This window comes from Zootoca vivipara, chromosome 13 (assembly GCF_963506605.1).
Source record: "Zootoca vivipara chromosome 13, rZooViv1.1, whole genome shotgun sequence".
Classification (NCBI taxonomy): Eukaryota; Metazoa; Chordata; class Lepidosauria; order Squamata; family Lacertidae; genus Zootoca; species Zootoca vivipara.
Genome location: NC_083288.1, coordinates 10,180,752 through 10,203,712, shown reverse-complemented (window position 1 = coordinate 10,203,712; position 22,961 = coordinate 10,180,752). Strand labels below are relative to the sequence as shown.

Below are 22,961 nucleotides of genomic sequence, written 5' to 3'. Positions count from 1 at the left end.
CTGACTCTTTGTGACCCCATGGACCATAGCACGCCAGGCACTCCTGTCTTCCTTAGGTGTGGTCAGAAGGCTAATTTATGCAAGGAAGACAAATTATGACCAGCACAATGGATTGAGAGAAACGTGACTAGAGTTTACAAGTTGATAAGGAGATTTAGAAAAATAGAAATAGCATAATAGAGAAGGGTATTAAGACAGACGCGAAACGGAAGAGCATTTAGGATTAAGACCATTTGAACTCAGGGAGGCTTACTTGGAAGGAGACCAGGGTGGCCGTTCTTAAATGGTAATTCTCTACGTTTATGCTCACATCGGAGTAAGGCCCTAGCAAGGCTTACTTCTAAGTAAACGCGCATCATCACGCACTTACTTGGGAGTAAACGCCATGCGTTTCGAGTGGGGGGAGAATCACGCCTAGAAGCTGGCTGCATTTTGCGTCAGAAAGGCACACCCAGCCTCCTTCCAGTCTCCGCCTCGCTTCCTGGCAGCAACAAGCCGAGAGTGGGCGTCCTGGATTGACGGACTGACGGAAGGAGGGAGGGAGGCCTCGCTCGGTGGAGTCCCCGGCCCTGCTCCATAGTCCGCGCTCCGCGTTTTTCTCCCCGCCGCCGCTCCGGCCCCGCGCCTGCTTCCAGCTCCGGCTCTTGCGCGCCGCCTCCCCTCTCCAGCTGTTTTACGCATCTGGCCAGCCGCGCCCTCCTCGCCTTCTCTCTCTCTCTCGCCCTCGCAGCACAAGCAGCATCTGCGCGCCCGACGGGTCTCTGCCACCTCCGAAGCTGCCATGTCCGGGGAAGAGGCGGCCGGGGGCGATGCGGGCGCCCAGCAAAGCGGCACCGCGGCGCCACCAGAGCAGCAGCAGCAGCAGCAAGAAGCGACTCCGGCAGCGAAGCCTGCCGAGGAGGGCAAGGCTGCGGGGGCCCCGTCGGAGGCGGCTGCCGCCGCTCCAGCTGCTCCCGGGCGCCAGTACCGGGCGCTGGTGCTGAGCGGCTTCGGCGGCTACGAGAAAGTGAAGGTGCAGACGCGGCACCTGCCCGCTGCTGAGCCCAGCCCGGGCGCGGGCCAAGTCAGCGTGGAGGTGCGGGCCTGCGGGCTCAACTTCGCGGATTTGCTGGCCCGCCAGGGGCTATACGAGAGGATGCCGTCGCCGCCCTTCAGCCCGGGCATGGAGGCGGCCGGCACCGTCTTGGCCGTGGGCGAGGGCGTCTCCAGCCCCAAGGTGGGTGTCGAGGGGGAGATGGGGGGCGGTGGAAGCGTCTCCGGTTCGACGGCAGCTGGGCGCGGACTCGGCTTCCTTTCCCCCGCAGTGCAGGGATCGGTGCGGGGGAGGGACGGTGGGCGTGGCGGGGCAGAGGGAGCGGAAGCCCCCACCCTAGGGAGGGCATCTGGATGCGTGGGTGTGGGGTACGTGGGCGCGCAGCTCCCCTCATCCGTGGGGAACCCGAAGGTTCGAGGGTGGCGCGGGGAAGGTGCCTAACCTTAGAGAGCTAACGGGAGGGGCTGGGAGTAGAAAGGAACGTGGCGAAGCGAAGGATCCTGCCCTGTAAGGGGTGGGGGGGTAGTGGTCGAGAGGTGGGCGCGATCCTCTCCCGCCCCAGGGGGTTCTACCTGTCTGGAAAGTGGGCGTGGAGCTGATTCCTCCAGTTGAGACAATGGAAGGGTGGGGTGGGGTGCGTGGGAGGGAGGGAGGGAGGGAGCGCCCCCTCCACCTTCAGCTGAAGTGGGCGCACCAGGGAGAAGGCGCCCAGGAGCCCCCCCCCCCCAGCCCCACGAAGCACACTGGGGAGCGGGAGGGTGCGATCCGGGACCCACCCAGAAGGGGAAAGATTGGGGAGATGTGGGCAGCCAGGAAGACTTCCTGGGGCAGGGAGTGTCTACGTCTTGGCTGGCTTGGGGAGACAACCGAAATGCTTTTTGGGGGGGCAGGATCACGCCTCCCTCCCGCTTATGCAAGAGGCACACGGGGCTTTGTTCCTGATCTCATGCTTTGCCTCGAGCTTGTGGGGTGGGGTCATTCGCAACTGCCCTAGATGTCCAGAAATGCAATGTGGAAATGACATGCTTCCCACAGCCCCTCTTTCTCAGCCTTGGGATTTGGGGATGGCGCAGCAGCGACAGAGGGGGGTCCCATCTGCTGTGCTGCACTTTGATGCCTGGAGCACAGCATGCGCTCACCAGGTTGGGGAGGGGGCTGGAGTTTGTCATGTTCCTCAGAGGGGGACAGCCGCACCCTGGTGAATGGGGTTATGGACCCACACACCCCACTGTGTGTTATGGGGAGAGATGCAGAGTTTCTTTGGGTGGCTGCTGTTTACAATCCCTTCCTTCTCCAGAGTCTCCACAGAGGCTGTGGTCATAGGGTTCTTACAAGAGATTAAGTATTTATTTATTTTGCAAATAAATAACCTGCACCTGAGGGTTTCACTTATCCCCTACACCCCGTCACTTCAGCTCTTCCCACAGCCACTATTTCGGCAGTAAGCAATACCTGCTCCTGGGTCTTTTGTGTGTGTTCATATGGCACACAGTTATAAGGTGATGTGTGTATTTTAAATGTACCGGTTATCTCAACCAGTTCATTAATCATGTGACTTAACAGCAGGCTTGAGGCTGTGAGTGCAACAGGGCAAAATAAAGCAAATCTTAATTCAGATGGGTTTTTGGGGGGGGCATGTAGGAGGGTGGAGGCCTTACCCACAACTTCTGCTTTACCTCAAATGCATTCCCGGAGACTTGAGGGAGAATTCAGGCTAACCCTTTAAAAGAAAATGTGATCCTGGAGCTATGAAAAGGGGCCTTATGCACATTTTATAATAATTATTTTTTTCTATCCTGCTTCTGCCCCCCCCCCGACCTCAAGGTGGCGTTAAGTGGTTCTCCCCCCCCCCAATCCCATTCAACCTCCACCACAACCTTGGGAGGTCCCAGAATTACCCAATGAGCTTCGTGGGTCTGTGGGGATTTGAACCCGGGTCTCCCAGGTCCTAGCCCAACACGCTAACCACTGCACCACACAGGCATACATCCTGATGGACCTACGTGGAGCTCTGCACCCAAGGGAAAATTATAAGTGGCCCAGGTTCTCCCATTGCATGGAGGAGCCCTACTTGCAGAGGGCCTGTTCTCCACCTTGCCGAGCATCCGTTGTTGAGGGGCGTGGCCTCTGGGTGTGACTTCACTCCCCCCCACCCTTGTCATGGCTGTTTATATGAACATCCCTTTGGTGTGCAGCGAGCAGTAGCTTACCTGCAAATTCCATTAGCTTCTGTAGCCAGACTCTCCAAGGGCATGGGCGTAATCATAAAAACATAGCAATTTCAAATATTTTCTGGTATCGATTGCTTTCAAGCTAGAGGCAAAGCACGTTGAAGCTTCCTTCAAGGTTTATTTTTGCAAGGATCAGGCAGGCCCTCTTTCCTTTGCACGCCGTTGCTTGAGAGGAATAGGACTCCTTTGCAAATTCAGGGAGATTGCTTTAATACAGCCCCGGTGGCTGGATTGCCATGGATTTCTTGAGTAAACTTGATGTGCAACCGTTTTCATCATTGCCACTTGGTAATTGGTATTTAAGACTCGGGTGTCTTCAGTCTGGTTCTTCAAATTAGCTAATCTTGCGATGAAAAGCCGTGCCGGTTTCTGCTTCCTGTCTTGAAAAGTACAGGGTTTGGTCCCTGGGTTTTCACTACAAAAAGCCAGTTTCGAACCTGTTTTACTAGCCCAACAGAACCCCAGAAACAAGGCCTTCGGTATTCTGTTGTTCTTTGAAGAGGCTAAGAAGAGGTCAGATGGGAAGGGCCATAGCGCATCAGGTTTGGATGTGGAAGGTTCCCGGTTCAATCCCTGCCCTCTCCAGGTCAGGCCAGGAGAGAACTCTGCCGGAAGAGTGCTGGAGAGTTATTCCAGTCCCTTTAGCGGCAATACTGAGCGACAGCCTCTACAGACATCATTTTATGCTGCGTTCATGATGATTTGCCCCCATGATGATGGTTATACATGATCTCTCTATCAATACTGTTTTCACCTGCGAAGGTTTTGCGGTAGACATAATGCAACAGTGGCAGAGTTATACTGGACTGTCTGCACATCCACTTTATTATTTCCACTTTATTATTTGTTCCACTATGTGTTATTACATTATTGCTTTGCACTACAGCACAATGACTGCGGGACACACACAGCACATTTGTGGTATGAAAAGATACCACATTTCAGGAACTGAAATTCGGCAGGGGATATGAGATTTCCATCATTCTGGTTTGGCAAAACCTGCATATATGTATTTATTTGCAAAGCATAATTCCTATAGCATTGGATATATGCCTCAAAAGCCTCCAGTTTTGCAAGCAGAGCTTTCCGGAGTCAATTACTTGCGAGTCTTCGTAAAACTGGCCTTACGTTCTGGTTTTATTCCAGTTGAAGAACTATGGCATACTCTGGCCTGGAATTTGAATAGTTGCAATAACCTATAGAAGTCCTAACCCATGGATTTCTAAGCAGGGTTTGTCCTTACTGAAAGGCCCCAAAGGTTCAATATAAATTGGACCAGAACATTGAAACATCCGTCGGACCAGTTAAGGTGCCCAACCTACTTGAAAGTCACCTTGGCAACCAAGTGCATGGGCTGAGAGTTGGCTGGTTACTTCAAACCGATTATGGGTAATTCAGCCACCACCCTGCTTCCTTTTTTGCCCTCCGCAAGCCACCGCCCCTCAAGTTCCTTTGTTTGGTCAACTGTGTCTTTAAAGGCAGCCCTAGAAAGCATCTTTGGAGGAGGCCAGGTGATCTAGCTACCTGGTGACAGTTCCACGGGCACATGGTACACCTTGGAGTAGTTTGTCCACCTTTGGTCCCCATCCTGCACTTTGCTCCCAACTGTGGCTCCTAGAAGCTGTCGCCATGTGACAGCGGCCACACCCTGGGAATGGCTTCAAAGGTTTCAAGCCCTGGGTGAGTTAGGGACTTCCCCTGCATGCGAAGACAGGCTCCGGGGGATTGAGCGGCCGAGACCAATCGTGGGTCCAATGGTCAAGAAGGAGGTTTCTGCACCTGCCGTAGAGGGAAGTGAGGGGCAGGTGGGGCTCATTGACCTGTGAAGGTAACCCAGGCTTCCTCAACCTCGGCCCTCCAGGTGTTTTTGGCCTACAACTCCCATGATTCCTAGCTAGCAGGACCAGTGGTCAGGGATGATGGGAATTGTAGTTTCAAACATCTGGAGGGCCGAGGTTGAGGAAGCCTGAGGTAGCCCATCTCTGAGAAGGAAAACTGATACAGCAGTTACTTGGTTTACGATCTTAATCCGTTCCGGAAGTCCGTTCTTAAACCAAAGCGTTCTTAAACCAAGGCGTGCTTTCCCAGAGCAGCGGAGGACTCGGCTTACAAATGGAACAGACTCAACAGGAAGCAAAACATGTTGTTCTTCCAAGGCAACGTTCACAAACCAAAACACCTACTTCCGGGTTTGCAAGGAAGTTGTTCATAAACTAAGCTGTTCTTAAACCAAGGTACCACTGTATATTGCCGGGTCAAAAATTTCTGGTGCCGCTCAGTTCAAACTGTACTCTCTGCATTGTGTCACTCGTGGAAGAGGTAGCAAATTAGGGGGAAAGTTTTGCTCAAGTACGCGAGGCTTCCAGAAGGGCTTTGAGTCTATATCAGTTTTGCTTGGGGGGGGGGGTTTCCCCCAACTGCCCCCTGCCCTGTGTCCAATTTCTGATGGGAGTTACGGTTGTTGCCAGGTACTCAGGCAGCAATGCACAGTTGGTCAGTCTAGTGCACTTGTCTGCTCCTGTAATGGGATGCAGATTGGATGTTCCAGCTGCCTAATAAGGCTCAATCCAGTTTAGTGGGGGGGGTGTTGTGGTTTTGTGTGTGTATGTATGCCAGAGATGGGCTGTTCTGGGCATTGGGGAATCTTGCTGCCACTGTTCCCACAAGAGACAACAGCCGGCTTTTTTGCTACCTAAATGGGCCTCGTGCTGGGAAAACGCAGACAGGCAGCAGCTCCTAGACAACGTCCCCTGGTGTTCTCTAATTATTTCTGCCTCTTTACCTGTGAGTTGGGTGCAAGGGGAATAGAGCATCTCCCTTAAGGAGGAGCGGAAGATTTAGTGGGGGGTTGGGCACAGCTGTCTCTGCCCTGCCTGTTCCTTGCAAGACTTCTAAACCTTCAACTGCAAGTCTTAAAAGAAATAATTTCCAGCGTTAGTAGAATTAAAATAGACACACATAAAAGATCGCATGCAAATCATTATAATAAAAATCATTGCGGCACCAGCCCTTTCCTTACAAGTAAGCAGCTGTAACAGAGAAGGAAGTATAAAAAGGGCTGGTTGCTGCTACCGGTAGCTGCTGATTCTGTAGGTTCCCCCTATCTGTATTCAAATACAGTCATAAGACAGGAAGAATAAAATTGCGAGATAATGATATAATCATCATAGGCCTTTACTGATCTCTGAACCAGCTCCTGCAGCCTCAAACCCTTACAAAGCAGAAAAGAAATATTTCACCCTTCCAGGGTTTGCGTGGCCTCACCTGATTCAGATGTTACAGAGAAATAGTCTGATGATGTTATCACAGTTATAACATCAATTATGACCAATGGCAAAAATTGTGGAAATACCACATTAAATTTACAGCATGCACTGTTCTAAAAGAGAACATCATGAAAATCGATGGCACTTAACGCCCGTCAAGTTAGCCAAAATTTATCGAACGGACAATAAGAAATGTTGGGAATGTAAGAGCAAAGAGGGAAATTTCTACCACTTGTGGTGGACGTGCGAAAAGATGAAAATATTCTGGGAATTAATATATAACGAGTTGAAGAGGATGTTAAGATATACCTTCCCAAAGAAACCTGAGGCTATGCTTCTGGGATTATTGGGAAGTGAAATGAAGAAGGAAGATCAGAAACTGTTTTTGTACGCCACCACGGCGGCTAGAATGTTGACAGCCCAAAGGTGGAAGACTCCAGAAATTCCAACTGTAGATGAATGGAGGGGGAAAATGTTGGAATACTCAGAATTGGCAAGGTTGACAGGAAGAATTAGAGACCAGAAAGAGCAAAGGTACCAGGAAGAATGGGGTAAATTTGTTGATTATTTGAAGGTATATGGTAAATTCATAAAACACCAATAGGATTACGGTAAAAAAATACAACATAGAGTATACATAGCCATTGTCCGAAATATATTTTTGAGTAGGATATACGCGTGTGACAGGCAAGAAATAGTAAAACGCAAAAAAGATAAAGGAAGGAAAATAAAACCAAGAGAGAAGAAAGTGGAAGTCAAGTTTGAAAGAACAAGTAAAGATGGAAAATGTATATAGGGGAAATATAAGAAACATATGTAAGAAAAAGACACACAGTTTTGTTTGTTAAAATAACTTTATTTTTGAAGATACTTTTTGGGAAATAATTCTGTATATGATGTAAATTTTAAGCTTTGTAGTAACTTACCTGTATGACAAACCGAAACAATAAAAAATGAATTTCAAAAAAAAGAGAGAAATAGTCTTGATGACACCTTGCCCCAAATCTCTTAAGAGGTTGCTCCCAATGGGGACGGGTTAGTGTTCATGGGCACCCTATATAACAACTGCCAGGGGGCTGGGAGATCATCACTCAGTGCTGTTCTCCGAAATTGATCCTGGAAAATAGGACTGGAACCGCCGTAATAGCAGTGCCTTCAATACCCATCTCATAGAACTGGTTCAGGGGATGCCATCGTCGATGGTATCAAAAGCCACTGAGAGATCAGGTAAGAGCAGCAGGGTTGCACTCCGCTTGACTCCCCTCTCAGGGCGGCCAAGGTCGGATTCAGTCCCATATCCTTGCCTGAACCCCAATTGGAATAATTCAGTCCCATATCCTTGCCTGAACCCCAATTGGAACATGGATTGACAGTTTCCTTTCCCCTCGAGTACCATGTTTTTATGTGTGTTCTTTCTTTACATTGCCTGTAGTTTCAGCTTCTGTTTCAAACTAAAACTCCATAGCGCAAATGATGGAATCGCATGTAAGATTAATTCAGGGTTTTAAATGGACCTGGCAGTGCTGGGGGTTTCGTTTGCATCATCTGGATAACAAACTGCTGCTCCTCTTACCACAGCGTTTAGTATTATTGCTAGCATTGTTATAATTTCCCCCACGTGGTAGAATTCCCTTCCCACCAGGGTGTGTCCGGCGCATTCACTACGTGATTTTCAGCAGATGCTGAAGATGCCACAGGAGCCAATTCCTAGGGGGCCAAGGTTCCTTCAGCCCCCTAAAAAATATATGAGGGGGCTTCCCCCCATTCATATGGTGTTTGTACGCCATATCATGTGATCGATTCTGTGGGGCGGAGCTTACCTGGGCCTCCCAAGTTGGACCCCCTGGAAGACACACCAGCCCCTATTCCTGGGACTGTGATTTGGGGTCCTGGTTGAAGGCCTGTTTACATTTTTCTATTATTACCCGCAATAAGTTGTGTTCCTCGCATTCGTGACCCAAAGCAACTTCGAGAAATGGTATAGGCGCTAAAATAAAGTTAGCAGATATTGATAAAACCAATTGCAAAAAAACCCACAAACCCCCCCCCACAAGTGATGAAAGCTTAAAAACACATGGATACAAATAAAGTACGGACCTTGCAAATCCTGCCCCACTCAAAGAGGTCAGGCTTGGTTCTTGGACAATAGCCCTGTAACTGATACCTGTCAACTTGGGGATGGCTCTGTCTGTGGTCATGAAGTGCGTTCAGTCTGTGTTGATTTTGGCACTGCTCTCTGGATGAGGAATGTAACATCCACCACAGTGGCTTGTCCTTTGGAATTTACTTCATGCACCTACCTTATGTTGCTCCTCCCCTGAATATCTTGTTTATTCGGCCAGTGATATTCCTTCCTGGCTGCAGCAAGAGAAGTCCCTTTATAGCATGTGGCAGCTGCTAGCCATCTCTCCCACCGCAAAACCCGCCCGCTTCACATGACCAGGGCCGGCGCGTCCATTTAGGCGAAATAGGCAGCTGCCTAGGGCGCCAAAATGGAGGGGGCGCTGGCCAGCCTGCCTGCTGCCGCCCACTGCCCCCTGGGGCTGCCTGGGGCTGTCTCCACTGCGCCTGTCACCTGTTGAGCGGCTTCAGGCCACTATCCTATTTTTATTTTTTCTAATTTTTATTTTTATTTATTTATTTATTGGGGGGGCGCCAGAAGGTGATCTCGCCTAGGGCGCAAAAAACCCTAGCACTGGCCCTGCTCATGACTATTTTAAATTAATTACTAGTACACAAGGCAATAGCTGGACCTGAGGAAGAGCAGGGAATTAGGTTAATGCATTCCAGCTAATGCCAGAATAAGTGCGTGTTACGTATTACATTTCAATAAGCATAAAGCCATGAGGTAATACTCGACATCCTCCTTTGGGGCGGCCATTTTTGTTTTCCTGCATTTTATTTGAGACGCAGCTTTGGCAGACGCTGTCCTCGAATTCTCCTGGAAGCAACTTTCACTCAGAAACGCCGTCGTGCTTTCTTAAGTGAAGCACGTCTTCCTAGTTTCTGACAGGTTATTGGAAAACTGAAGAGATGAGGTCATTGTCACCAAGAGAAACTTGGCTGAGCGGGTCCAGGGCCCCGGCTGAAGCAGGCGTTCCAAAGAGGGCCAGATTTGATGAGGTGAAGGGCCATGGGGGCCGACCAAAGTTGTTGTGCTTTTTAGGATTTTACTCCGAAGTTGTTGACCTTTTTTTTTAGGATTGGAGTTGTTAAGCTTCTTTGAGGATTGAAGTTGTTAAGTTTTGGTTTTTTAAAAGGATTTTACCCCAGGAAATAAACTGCCACAGGGGGCGGATTTAACCGACCGGCGGGCCGGATTAGGCCCCCGAAACGGACTTTGGACATGCCTGATGTAGATCCTACAATTCCCTTTGAGTAGTTGAAGTCTCAAGCGGGCAATCTCTTTTCCCCGTGCGTATTTCTGGCATGATACAGAACCCTGCAAAACTGGGAGAGGCCATTGTTTAGTGGTAGAGGATTTGCAGAAGGTTCAAGATAGAGCAGCTGGGAATGTCCTCTGCGTGAAACCCTGGAGAGCCATCAGTGTTTCCCAAATCTTGGATCTCCAGCTGTTGTTGGACTACAACTCCCATCATCCCTTGTGAGCAGTGGTCAGGGATCGTGGGAACTGTAGTCCGAAAACAACTGGAGACCCAGGATTGGGAAACACTGGGCTAGACAATACTGAGCTTGATGGACCGGTGGGTGGTCTGATTCTGCCTGTGGCAGCTTCCTGCGTCCCTTAATTGGGACCCTAAATTGTGTGGAGAAGGGAAAATTCCTGTTTTTACCCTCCAAGTTCTGGTGGACCTCAGAGATAGTGATGTGGAAGGAGCGAATTATTCCTATTATTTATTAAATTAGTATACTGCCCTTCATCCGTAGATCTCCAGGCGGTTCACAAAACCTAACAATACAAGGTTTTTAAAAAATACATAATACAAACAAGAACAAACCAAACCGACAACCCCCATCCCTTAACTGCACTCATCCCAACTCACATCTAGGATTTGCAGGTAAAGCAGTATAGCTTGGTGGCTTTCCCAAATAGTCCCCCCCCCATACTAAAGTTGCCTCTTTGAAGGCTCCCCAAGCACTTGTTCGATGCTGAATAGGAAATCCTGTTAACTGTTTCTCATGGACAGGTATGTAAAAACCAGCTCATTAGGTTCCTCCCCCCCCCAAAAAGTTTATCCTCTTTCATGCTGTTAACTTGGAGGCAAAGTGGAACGTGTGTCTAGAGGTAGTTTTCAAAGGCTTTATTATTTTTAATAAAGTAAATGGGGGATTGGGGAGGAAACCACACGCAGTTATGGAAGTAGCCGCTGCAGCCTTCTGTGCACGGTGACACTCTGTGTGTGGCTGCTTCGGAAGTCACACTGTTCCTGCAAACAGGCTGCTTGTGAGCGGCCCATTGCAGAGGCCAGCAAGCTGCCGAAACATCTGCATCAGCTTTGCGATATGTTGCAGAAGTTGAAAGCATGTGTTTTTTTGCTGATGCTTCCTTGCCTATCAAAATCTGTAAGACAACCTTCCAGAACTGGCTGGGGCTGATGGGAGTTGTAGTTTTGGACTGTGCCGTGTTGGAGAAGGCTTCTATAAGGGAAGTTCATTATACACCTTTAGGCGCCAGGCAAAATGTTCCTATATAGCCAGGCCCTTGGCTGAGTTATTCAATGCCCTTTTAAACTTGTAAGCTTTATAAACTGTGTTGCCGGGTTTTTGTTTTTATTATGTACTGGTATTTTGTGTTTTTATATTGTGAACTCCCAGAAAGCTATGGGTATAGGACGGTATACATTTTTTAATAATAATAATAATAATAATAATAATAATAATAATAATAGTTGTTATTGTAAGCCTGAGCAAGCAGACAAGCTTCATGCATTTTCTCCCAACAGGGAAGTTGAATTTGGCCTCCCTTGGCCTTCGCATTCTTTAACTAAAAACCTAACCAAGCCAACCCACCCAGAGTTGGCGTTGCAAACGCACTGTCTCTTTCTTGAATGCATTAATAACCCTGGGATGCCTTTCATCTTTCCTCCCTGAATGCGCAATGTGTGCTGCTTCACATATTTCAAAAGGAGCGTGCATACTGTGTCCCATCTGGCGGTAGTTTTACAAGGATTTTAATTATTGATTGTAAGGTGCTTGCGCATGAGAAGCGACCATGTGTAAGAACACCCTGGCACTTTCCTTAAAAGAAGAAGAAGAAGAAAAGCAGCTTTGGGGGGAGGGGGGGATCTAGAATGGAAATGCAGCATGGGGGTGTGCGCGTATGGACAACAACAACAACAACAACAACAACAACTTGTTATTACATTGGTACCTCAGTTTATGAACACAATTGGTTCCGGAAGTCTGTTCATAAACTGAAGCAAACTTTCCCATTGAAAGTACAGTGGTACCTCGGGTTACGAACGCGATCCGTTCCGGATCGCAGTTCGTAACCCGAAAAGTCCGTAACCCGAAAATGCCATTTTGCGCATGCGCAAAGCGCTATTTTCGCGCTTTGCACACACACACGCGCCGAAAATACTTCCGGGTTTGCACAGTTTGTAACCCGGGTTGTTCGTAACCCGAGGTGTTCGCAACCCGAGGTACGACTGTAATGGAAAGTGGATTAATCTGTTTCAGACAGTCCGTGGAGTACTTAAACTGAAACGTTCATAAACTGAAGCGAACTTTCCCATTGAAAGTAATGGAAAGGGGATTAATCCATTCCAGATGGGTCCGCGGAGTACTCAACCTGAAGCATACTTAACCCGAGGTATGAGTGTAATTGGTTCTGGAAGTCCGTACTTAACCTGAAGCGTACTTAACCTGAAGCAAACTTTCCCATTGAAAGTAATGGAAAGTGGATTAATCCGTTCCAGACGGGTCCGCGGAGTACTTAAACTGAAAGTACTCAAACCAAAGCATACTTAAAGGTATGACTGTACATTGAAACATCAGTCATTAAAAACTTCCCTAAACAGGGTTGGCTTCAGATGTCTTCTAAACATCAGATAGTACTGGTAGTTTATTTCCTTGACATCTGGTGGGATGGCATTCCACAGGGCGGGCGCCACTACCGAGAAGGCCCTCTGCCTGGTTCCCTCTAACTTCGCTTCTTGCAAGGAGGGAACCGCCAGAAGGCCCTGGGAGCTGGACCTCAGTGTCTGGGTTAAAGATGGGGGTGGAGACGCTCCTTCAGGTATACCTTCAGGTATGCATGCAGACTTAACCCTGTCCTCACTGCTGTGACCGCCCCTCAAAGGAGCCACTTTCCAGGTTTGCGTGTTTTCAAGGGCAAGGATTAATGCACACAACACGCATGTTGCTTCTCTGTTGGGAAAGACCGTAAGCTCTGTGATGGAGCTTCAAATCTTGGCATCGCCAGGTGGGGTTGTGAAGATCTGCCAGAAACTCTGGAGAGCTGCTGCCCACAGGGGCATCATCAAGGGGGAGAAGGGAGGGGCAGCTCCCCCCCCAAGCAATACAAATCAGTAAAAATACGTAGCAAACAGAAGTTCTGCCCTCTCCCCTCCAACAAAAATCCTAGCTACGCCCATGGCTGCCAATGTTACTACTTTTTAAAAAAGTTTTATTAGGCTTTATAGAGAAAAATGTAAAGCTTAATATCGAATATCTTTCCCCTTTTTAAATCCAAATTAAGACTTTGATCTAAATACATTAAAACATAAAGGAGAAAAGGGAGGAAAGAAAAGGAATAGAAAAAGAAAGAGAAAAAAGAGTAGAAAAGAGGTTAAATAAGAATGATAGAAAAACAAAAATCAGAAAGTAAAGAACTTCCGATTCTTTTAAACAATATTCACTTTGCCCACTCCAATATAACACGCAACAAAGCCACTTTCTATAATCATTAGTCCTCAATCCTCAAATCCAAATATTATTTCTTTTTCACACAAAAAGTCCACGAGAAGTTTCCAATCTTTCGCAAATGTTAACGACTTTTCTCTGATCAAACATGTCGATCTCGCCATTTCACCTAACTCCATTAGCTTTAAAAGCCATTCTTCCATTGTTGGTAACAATGGGTTCCTTCCATCTTTGGGCATATAAAAGCCTTGCAGCGGTAATCATATGTTGTAACAAAGTTCCAATGTCCTTTTCTAACTGTATACAGTATCTACAAGTTCCAGCAGGAAGAGCTCTGGCTTCAGTTTTTTAAAAAAACAGTCTTCAAAATTTTCCGTAGCAATGTACATGTTTGTCCCCAATATTGTAACTTAAACGTGTTGCCCTCATGCAACTCAGATTTGCCGTAGCTTGATCCGGCCGAATCCTGGGTCATCCCAATTCAGGTTGTTATCCGGGATTTGCCTGGATCTGTTGCACATCCCTCCTGACTTCTTGTTAGGAAGCTTCCTGTGTCCCCCCCCCCCCTTCCAGAGCTGCGTTTCTTTACTTTTAAAGAAGGAGGGGGGGGATATACCACTTGCATGTGGCTGCCTCTAATCCGTATTTCTGCCTTGAATTTAAGAAGGCAGCATGACGAGTGTTGTATGGACGAACGGGTGCCTTTCTCGGATTACTCAAAGAAGTATTGCAGTACTGTGAGCTCGCGAGCTGGGTTTGAGCTATGAGCAACAGAAGTAATTAGACCAGGCATCCCCAAACAGCGGCCCTCCAGATGTTTTGGCCTACAACTCCCATGATCCCTAGCTAACAGGACAAGTGGTCGGGGAAGATGGGAATTGTAGTCCAAAACATCTGGAGGGCCGAAGTTTGGGGATGCCTGAATTAGACTAGAATATTGTAATTATGATTTAACAGATGGGAGAAACAACAACTCTGTGGAAAATGGGGGCGGGGGGGAGTCGAGAAAAATGAGAGAAAAGACAGAATTGTGTTTTGGTTGTTTATGTTTAAAATGTTGAATCTTAATAAAATATAATTGAAAAGAAAAAGAAAGGGGAGGCAGTAGCGTGTTCGTTGTGTACATAGGATTTGTCTGTTTACCACAGACTTCCTCAAGCTCGGCCCTCCAGATGTTTTGAGACTACAATTCCCATCATCCCTGACCACTGGTCCTGCTAGCTAGGGATCATGGGAGCTGTAGGCCAAAAACATCTGGAGGGCCAAGGTTGAGGAAGCCTGGTTTACCACATGTGCAGTCAATGTACAAAGTAAGGGGCCTAGTTCAGTTGTGGATTCATACTTTCATAGCTCTTGCATCCCTTTTTCCCATCCCTATTTCCCAATATCTGCTTCTCATGGACATTTTACGGCTTTGGGAACAGGGCAGAACCAGTATATTCAGCATCGGCAGCCAAAGATTGGGTTGGTAACTTTCAGCTGCAAGGCTTGTTACAACCAGTCGTCTTCCAGAGTAGATAAAAACGTTTGTCCTTGTGTAATATCACGCAGGAACTCATCCAGTGTTTGGGAAAAACTAGCTGGCAGTTCATTAGGCAACAGCCAGATTCTCCACCCACCTGCGCACGGGGGCCTTGTATTTTTGCACTAAGGTCCTGGAATTAGGAATCTGAATGCTACATGCTAATTTTGTTAGCAGTATGTGAATGCGCTAAGGGGAGGGGGCTGGCTTTCAGCTCTGCTCCGACAGCGAAAGGTGAAGTTCTCTGTATTCTGAACCAGCTGCCACATTTCAGCAGGAGGCAACTAAATTGCACACTGGGATTAGATAACGCGCATTTGCATTTTTAGCATTTGCATGCGTCTTGTCTTCAGCAACTGTGGGAACACCTGGGAAGGCAGAAGGCAGATACAAAGAGTTTCATTACAAAAAGCCTGTGAGAAAGAGGTATCTTGTACCCGACAGTAATATAGAATCATAGAAGGGTCATCTAGTCTAAACATCCCCAACCTTTGGCCCTCCAGATGTTTTCCAGATGTTTTACAGTTCCCATCATCCCTGACCACTGGTCCTGTTAGCTAGGGATCATGGGAGTTGTAGGCCAAAAACATCTGGAGGGCCACAGGTTGGGGATGCCCGATCTAATCCAACCCCCTTTTAGTGCAGGAATATTTTGCCCAACGTACTCAGTGGGACATCAGCGATGGCAACGCGACTTGCCATTCCTTTACTTTTAGTCCGCTTTCACAAGAGGGCAACTCAGAAGTTCTGCCGAGTTCTACAATGAGACTTGCTCCTTACTAAAGCAACATTAAGAGAGTCCTGTGACATCTTTAAAGGTGAACACATTGATTGTGGCATAAGCTTTTCAGCAGGGCCTCCCCATCCATGAGGCGAGTTGAGGCAATCCCCTCAGGCAGCAGCACCCATCAGGGCAGCTGATCTTTCCCCCCTCATTTTGTTCCTGGTGTAGATCTTCCCTCACTGTTTCTTCCCTGGCGGGGAGGGGGGTTTGCCATCTTGACGTCCACCTCAGTTCCCCAAATGTCTTGGGCTGGTTCTGCTTTCAAGGACCTCGGTCCACTGCTTCAGGCGCATGAAATGTCACCCTCCGTTCCAGTCGTGTAATGTGGGCATGGATCGAAACGATGAGCGCAGAGGGAATGAAACGCAGGAAAGCACAGATTGCTTATTCATGGTGTGTTCGGATTGGATTTCTTTTTTGTTTACATGAATTAATTTATTTGGTTTTTCGAATTAAAATTTTACAGAGATATATCGAGCATAAATCATAGAAACAGGATTCCAATGAATCTCCTGGACTTCCATCCTCCCCCTTGGTGGGTCCTATTATTAATCATTTCCTCCTGCATCTTTTGTTGTTGTTGTTTAGTCGTTTAGTCGTGTCCGACTCTTCGTGACCCCATGGACCATAGCACGCCAGGCACTCCTGTCTTCCACTGCCTCCCACAGTTTGGTCAAACTCATGTTCGTAGCTTCAAGAACACTGTCCAACCATCTCGTCCTCTGTCGTCCCCTTCTCCTAGTGCCCTCCATCTTTCCCAACATCAAGGTCTTTTCCAAGGATTCTTCTCTTCTCATGAGGTGGCCAAAGTATTGGAGCCTCAGCTTCACGATCTGTCCTTCCAGTGAGGGACAGATCGTGCATCTTTTATGATGATCCAAATCTTTTACATCTCCATTCTATCCAGAATTCAACCTTGAACTACAAGTGATATTCTAATCATACTAACAATTTTAACTGTTTACTATGGTCTTTAAGACAAGTCATAAAATTTCCCCATTCCTTATTAAAATTTTGGTCTTCCTGATTTCTGACTCTTTGGGTCCTTTTAGCCATTTCGGCATAGTCCACCAACTTCTACCTGCCGTTCTTCTCTGGTAGGGACTTTATCTTCTGTCCATCTCTGGGCCAGTAACATCCGTACATTCATGGTCGCAAACAGATTGGATTTCTTACTTGGTGAGAATCGTTTGCCCTCTCTATGGCGCTCTGATATTTGAGTGGCTCGTCTGTTCCAAATTTTACCAATGGGCATTACGAGTTGAGTGTGTGTCTGGGGAACTTGCCTTCCAGTATATATCCGTGGTTGCGATGCGGTTTGAATGTAGCTGCCCTGAGATCGAATTGCCTCACTGTGCTGGGTTTGTCTTGCCCTGTGTTGCTGTGGAAACCAACTCTGCTCCTTCTGCTACTTTGGGCCAACAGGCTTCATCTGTTTGGCCTTCCACATGCATGCAAAGTATTTATGACTGCTGTGGAGGGAGGTTCACGCCGAAGGTGAAGGATGCTGGGCCACAGTTATGCTCTTTTCCTGAGAAGGGGAGCCAAGTAAACACAGGATTTCCCCCTCTGCAAAGGAAATGGTTGTGTTTTCTTTCAGCAGGAGAGATATGTGGCCGGTGGAAATCTGGAAATGGCGCCAGAGAATTGCATTGTTTCCATGGGCCCTCTGGGAGCCCAATCGCCATAAAAGATAGCATGGGTACAAGAAGCAATCTTATTAGTTGATTTCATGCAAACATTGCTGTGCTAAATCAAACTTCTGAATTTTTTTGGGGGGGTGGGGGGTTGCCGGACAGAATAAATATACAAAGTCTGTATCATTTATGGTGGAACTGGGAACAGAACTGTAGTTAGACCCAGCCTCCAAGAAACTTGTGTCCCAGCTCTACCCTTCCATAATCTCCAACATTTCTGCAGTCCACTTAACAGACCCCACCTCCATTGCATGTCTCTAAAATATAAATAAAATCTTGACAACACCAGCACATCAACCCTGGACTACGCTTTATGGGTGTCAAACACTCTTCCCTCCCTGACCCCCCAGCAAAAGGAGTGTAGCCATGGGTTACTTGTCAGTAACTTGACAGGCGAACTAATGCCAGTGTACTGGAAGAAGCAAAACTCACCAGGGTCGAAGCAATGATTCTTCCACATCAACTTTGTTGGACTGGTCATGTTGTTCAGATGCCTGATGATTGTCTTCCAAAGCAACTACTCTATTCCGAACTTAAAAACGGAAAGCATAATGCTGGTGGTCAATGAAAAAGGTTTAAAGACTCTCTCAAGGCAAATCTACACAAAATGCAGTATAAACACCGACAACTGGGAAACACTGGCCTGCGAGCGTTCCAATTGGAGAACAGCCTTTACCAAAGGTGTTGTGGGCTTTGAAGACACTCGAACTCAGGGCGAAAGTGAGAATCGTGCTAAGAGGAAGACACGTTTGGCAAACCCTCACCATGATCAACTGCAACCCGGAAACTTATGTCCCCACTGTGGAAGGACGTGTGGATCCAGAATTGGCCTTCATACTCACTTATGGACTCAGTGTTAATGGAAGACAATCTTACCCAGCTATGAGTGATCGCCAAAGAAGAAGAAGAAGAGGAGGAAGAAGAGGAAGAGGAAGAGGAAGAGGAAGAGGAAGAAGAAGAAGAAGAAGAAGAAGAAGAAGAAGAAGAAGAAGAAGAAGAAGAAGAAAGTGCCACTCACTGCGCCAATGATGGACTTTCTCTGCGTTGGCATAAGCAGAGTAATTTTTAAATGTGTACAAATTCACGAGTGTGGGACTGGAATATGACCCGAGTGCGAAATGTTATGATCCCCTATCTGGGCTTGAAAACAGAAGGTAGTAATGGACACATTGCTCCCCAATTAAAAGGATGCTAAAAATGGTTGTGGTTGAGCGGTTGTGGGTTCTACGCAGCCTGCTCTGCTCTTTTTCGTTCCTGCATTGCAGGGGGTTGGCCAGAATGACCCTTGGAGAGCCAGTGTGCTGTAGTGGTTAAGAGCAGTAGACTCGTAATCTGGTGAACCGGGTTCACTTCCCTGCTCCTCCACAAGCAGCTGCTGGGTGACCTTGGTGCTTTGAGACTCCTCCGGGGAATGATAAAGCGGAATATCAAATCCAAACTCCTCCTCCTCCTCCTCCTCCTCCTCCTCCTCCTCCTCTTCTTCTTCTTCTTCTTCTTCTTCTTCTTCTTCTTCTTCTTCTTCTTCTTCTTCTTCTTTCTTCTTCTTCTCCTCCTCCTCCTCCTCCTCCTCCTCCTCCTCCTCCTCCTCCTCCTCCTCCTCCCTTCCAGCCCCATGAGTCTATAGTTAAGTATATCTGAACTGTTTCCTGTGGAGCAGCCTCCACCAGGGAAGGCCAGCATAAAAAAAAAGCTTGAAAAATGAACCAAGAAGTCCTGCTTTTCAAGCCTGGACAAATGGGTGTTTTACTGTAGTTTTCTCTTTGTCTAACTGGCTAGATCTGCTTTTCCAGATGTTGAAATCATTTCTGTGACTTCATTCCTTGACTAAAGGTGGGAGCAGGCTAATTTCTTGCAGTGGAGTTTGCCTCCTATCTAGGTTTCTGCAAAAGTGCTAGAAAGTTATTTAAAACCAAACAAGCCTGGGAATCTGAGGCTTTCCCTGGAGAGGCAACTGGTCTTTGGACGTCCAAGGGGTCTTTGTAGGGTCTTTGGGAGCCCTAGTGTATGTGGTACAGAACCTAGGGTTAAAATGGGCTTTGCATGGTGACCTCCCCATCACACTGTGAAAATTGAAAGGGTTCTTGAGAGCTCAAGCCAGTCCTCTTCTCCAGCTGCACTTTGCTGAAGAAGGGAAATAATCTGTCTCTTCCCTCTTCTGGCCTCCTACCCACAAGGGAAGTTCATGTGCTGTTTCTGGGCCTTTGCTTTGAAGTGTTTCTAGGAATCTTGGGTTTCAGATCAAAAACACAAGAATACCTGAAATTAGCATAATGGGCGACCGTGCTCAACCTCGGGTGTTGGGCAGCAGCTTCTAGTGAGTGGAGACAATGCTCTCTGGACTTACTAGGCCAGGGGTCCCCAAACTAAGGTCCGGGGGCCAGATGCGGCCCAATCGCCTTCTAAATCCGGCCCGCGGATGGTCTGGGAATCAGCATGTTTTTACATGAGTAGAAGGTGTCCTTTTATTTAAAATGCATCTCTGGGTTATTTGTGGGGCATAGGAATTCGTTCATATTTTTTTTCAAAATATAGTCCGGCCCCCCACAAGGTCTGAGGGACAGTGGACCGGCCCCCTGCTGACCCTTGTACTAGGCGGAGCATTTCCCACTTTTCAATCTAGCCCTCTAATTCAGAAAATATCACCCAGAGCTCTGTGGTGTTGCATTCCAAACAATGGTTATGCATTACGAAGAATTTTCCCTTCCCTTCAGAATGATGCAGCTGGATGTATTTCTGAGGCATGTGAGGAAACGTAATGTTGCAGGTAGGGACAATCCTTGCGTATTGAGTAGCTTCCAGCTGAGACCCTTTGGCTGCGACAAAAGTGTGCGTGTGCTCAAGCATTTATTGCCAAACCCACACAAATACGAGCTGTTTTGGCTCTGTGCATTGCCATGTGCTTTTGTGCTTGCGCCCATGTTTTTCTCTCACCCACTCCCTCCACAACCCAAAGGGCCAGGATCCTTTTTAACAAGTTGTAGAACTTATACTGAACATGAGTATGGTAGCTGTTTTCACCCTCACTTGTAAGGCGAGACCCATTTGTACTATACATTTAAAGCAGTATCATATTGCTTCAAACAGCCAGCCCCCCCCCAAAAGAATCCTGGGAACTGTAGTTTGTTAATGGTGCTGAGAGTTTACCCCAGACACCCCCAAACTGCGGCCCTCCAGATGTTTTGGCCTACAACTCCCATGATCCCTAGCTAACAGGACCAGTGGTCAGGGATGATGGGAATTGTAGTCCAAAACATCTGGAGGGCCGAAGTTTGCGGATGCCTGGTTTACCCTAATTCTCAGAGTTCTCTGGGAAGAGGGATTGACTGTGAAACTGTGGGGGCAAATAGGGGTCTCCTGACTACTCTCAACACTGAGATACACATAAATTCTCCATGGTTTTCTGCTATTACCCTCAAACTCAGGCAAATGGGGATTGCAATATATTCCCTTCTTCTATTGGACGACTCACAAATCTTCTCTCTCATCAAGCAGAGATCATGAAATCCAAAAGCTCTACCCCTCCCAGCCTTTTGTATGTTCACCTGCTTACTTAGGATCACAGCCCCACCATGGAGTCATGCCTAATTACATTTATAATTTAGAAACTCAATCGCATCACAGAGCTTTTACGCTAGCTTGTCTAAATGCATTCCCCTCATCTGTAGTGTTTGGCAGCAGTGGTGGAAGAAGCCGCTCGGGCACCCGGAGCGCCAAACATGACGTGCACTCAGGGGCGGGGCGTCGCTACGTAGCACGCATGTGCGGTGTCACTATGTATGACGCATGCGCCGTACGTAGTGATGCCACACATACGCACTACATAGTGTTTGCCGGCACCACTGCCGCTCCAGCACCATACGGACGGTGCCGGGATCCTCTGCTCGCGGCTGCTAACGGAGGATCCTCCACATGTGGCTGCAGCTGCGGCAGCGTGATGTCTGCTTGCGCCGCCGCAGTGGGGCGCCGCCTTGTCACCCCCAGAGACGTGGCACCAGGAGCGCACTGTCCCCTCTGCCCCCCATTGCGATGCCACTGTTTGGAAGGTTTCAAAAAATTCCCCTTCCAGAGCAGATTCTGTTCCTGTAATAAGAAAACGCCAGATACCGTGGTACCTCGGTTTACAAACTTTATCCATTCCAGAAGTCCGTTCTTAACCAAAACTGTTCTTAAACCAAGGTGCACTTTTGCTAATGAGGCCTCCGGCTGCCGGTACCCTTCCACTGTTCGGATTCCATTCTTAGACTGAAGTAAAGTTTGCAAACCGGGACGCTATTTCCGGTTTTGCGGAGTTTGTAAACCGAATCGTTCTTAAACCGGACTGCTCTTAAACCGAGGTACCACTGTATAGTCAAACCTTGGTTGTCAAATGTAATCCGTTCCAGAAGACTGTTCAACTTCCAAAACGTTCGACAACCGAGGCGCGGCTTCTGATTGGTTGCAGGAGCTTCCTGCACTCAAGCGGAAGCCACGTCGGATGTTCGGCTTCCGAAAAATGTTCAAAACCTGGAGCATTTACTTCTGGGTTTTTGGTGTTTGGGAGCCGAAACGTATGATAACAGAGGCATTCGGGAACCGAGGTTTGTACGATACATCACATAATCTTGGATTGCCCCCTTCTTGCCCCCCATCGCAGATATCTCCTAGTGACCCCCTTAAATATCAAAACAACGATTTGCAAAGAGTCTGGAATCCAATATATGTTGAGGGATGGTACTCCCGAAACTTCCAAGATAGTTTCAGGGTATTTAGCCAGGATATTGAAAGCTAAATGTAAAGTTGCCTGGTTCATTCAATGGTGGTTATCTAGTCTTTTGTATACAGTATTTGTATGTTTTGGATTATCAATGTATTTGGATGGCTTTGTATGAGTTTACTGTTTTAACTTATGCCAATAAAGGCTAGGTGCAAGTCAACTCTCAACACCCTTGGGTAGTGCAGAGTTAAAAGGGGCAATGGCCACTTCCCCAAAAGTCAACTCCGCTAGGCAGTAAACAAGGAGATGTGGGGTCCTTTCCGCCCGCCAACTGCCATGCAAGCCACACTTCCTCCCTCCCAGGCTTGAGCTTGTGGTCAGTTCTTTGCAAGCCTGCCAAGGGCAACCAATGAGAACGGGCTGGAAAAAAGCTCTTCCTGGATTGTGTATTTTTCAACTGTGACTGCCCAGTTGGGTGGAGGGGTTTTCAGAGGGGGGGGGAGCCCTGTGCTACCTTCTTGGCTTTCAGACTTTTTTTAGGTCAGCGGTGGGGCCCAGGGGCAGCGTGTGCCCCTTCCGGGTCTCTCTGCCTGGCCTTTGAGACTTTCTGAGCTACACCACCCTCTGCAGATGTGTTTGCCTGGCCAGGCTTTGTGTCCTTGTGTTGTGATGATGCCTCTTGCTTGCCTGGGTGAAGCAGAGAGAGAGCATAGCTGCCAAGTACCCTGTTTTCCCCGGGAAACCCCGTTTTTACTTGCCTTTTCCCGGTGGTCCCCCGTATCACTTCGTCTCCCGTTTTTCTCCGTTATTTTCTCCTGCCGGCGGCCATTTTTTTCCTTTCTGATTTGCCCTTCTATGGGCACCAAAAATGGCCGTCGCTGGCTTCAAAAGTCGCATCTACACATGTCTG

General features: G+C 47.8%; 1 protein-coding gene across 1 annotated transcript in view; it reads left to right on the top strand.

The window, feature by feature from the left end:
* The first annotated feature begins 552 nt into the window (after positions 1–552).
* The window catches only part of VAT1 (vesicle amine transport 1), a 38,705-nt gene continuing 16,296 nt past the window's right edge, over positions 553–22,961 (top strand). Inside the window, exon 1 of the mRNA XM_035134316.2 lies at positions 553–1,216. Within this exon, the coding sequence (XP_034990207.2) occupies positions 782–1,216 (435 nt within the window). The 5' untranslated portion in view covers positions 553–781. The remainder of the gene's footprint in view (positions 1,217–22,961) is intronic.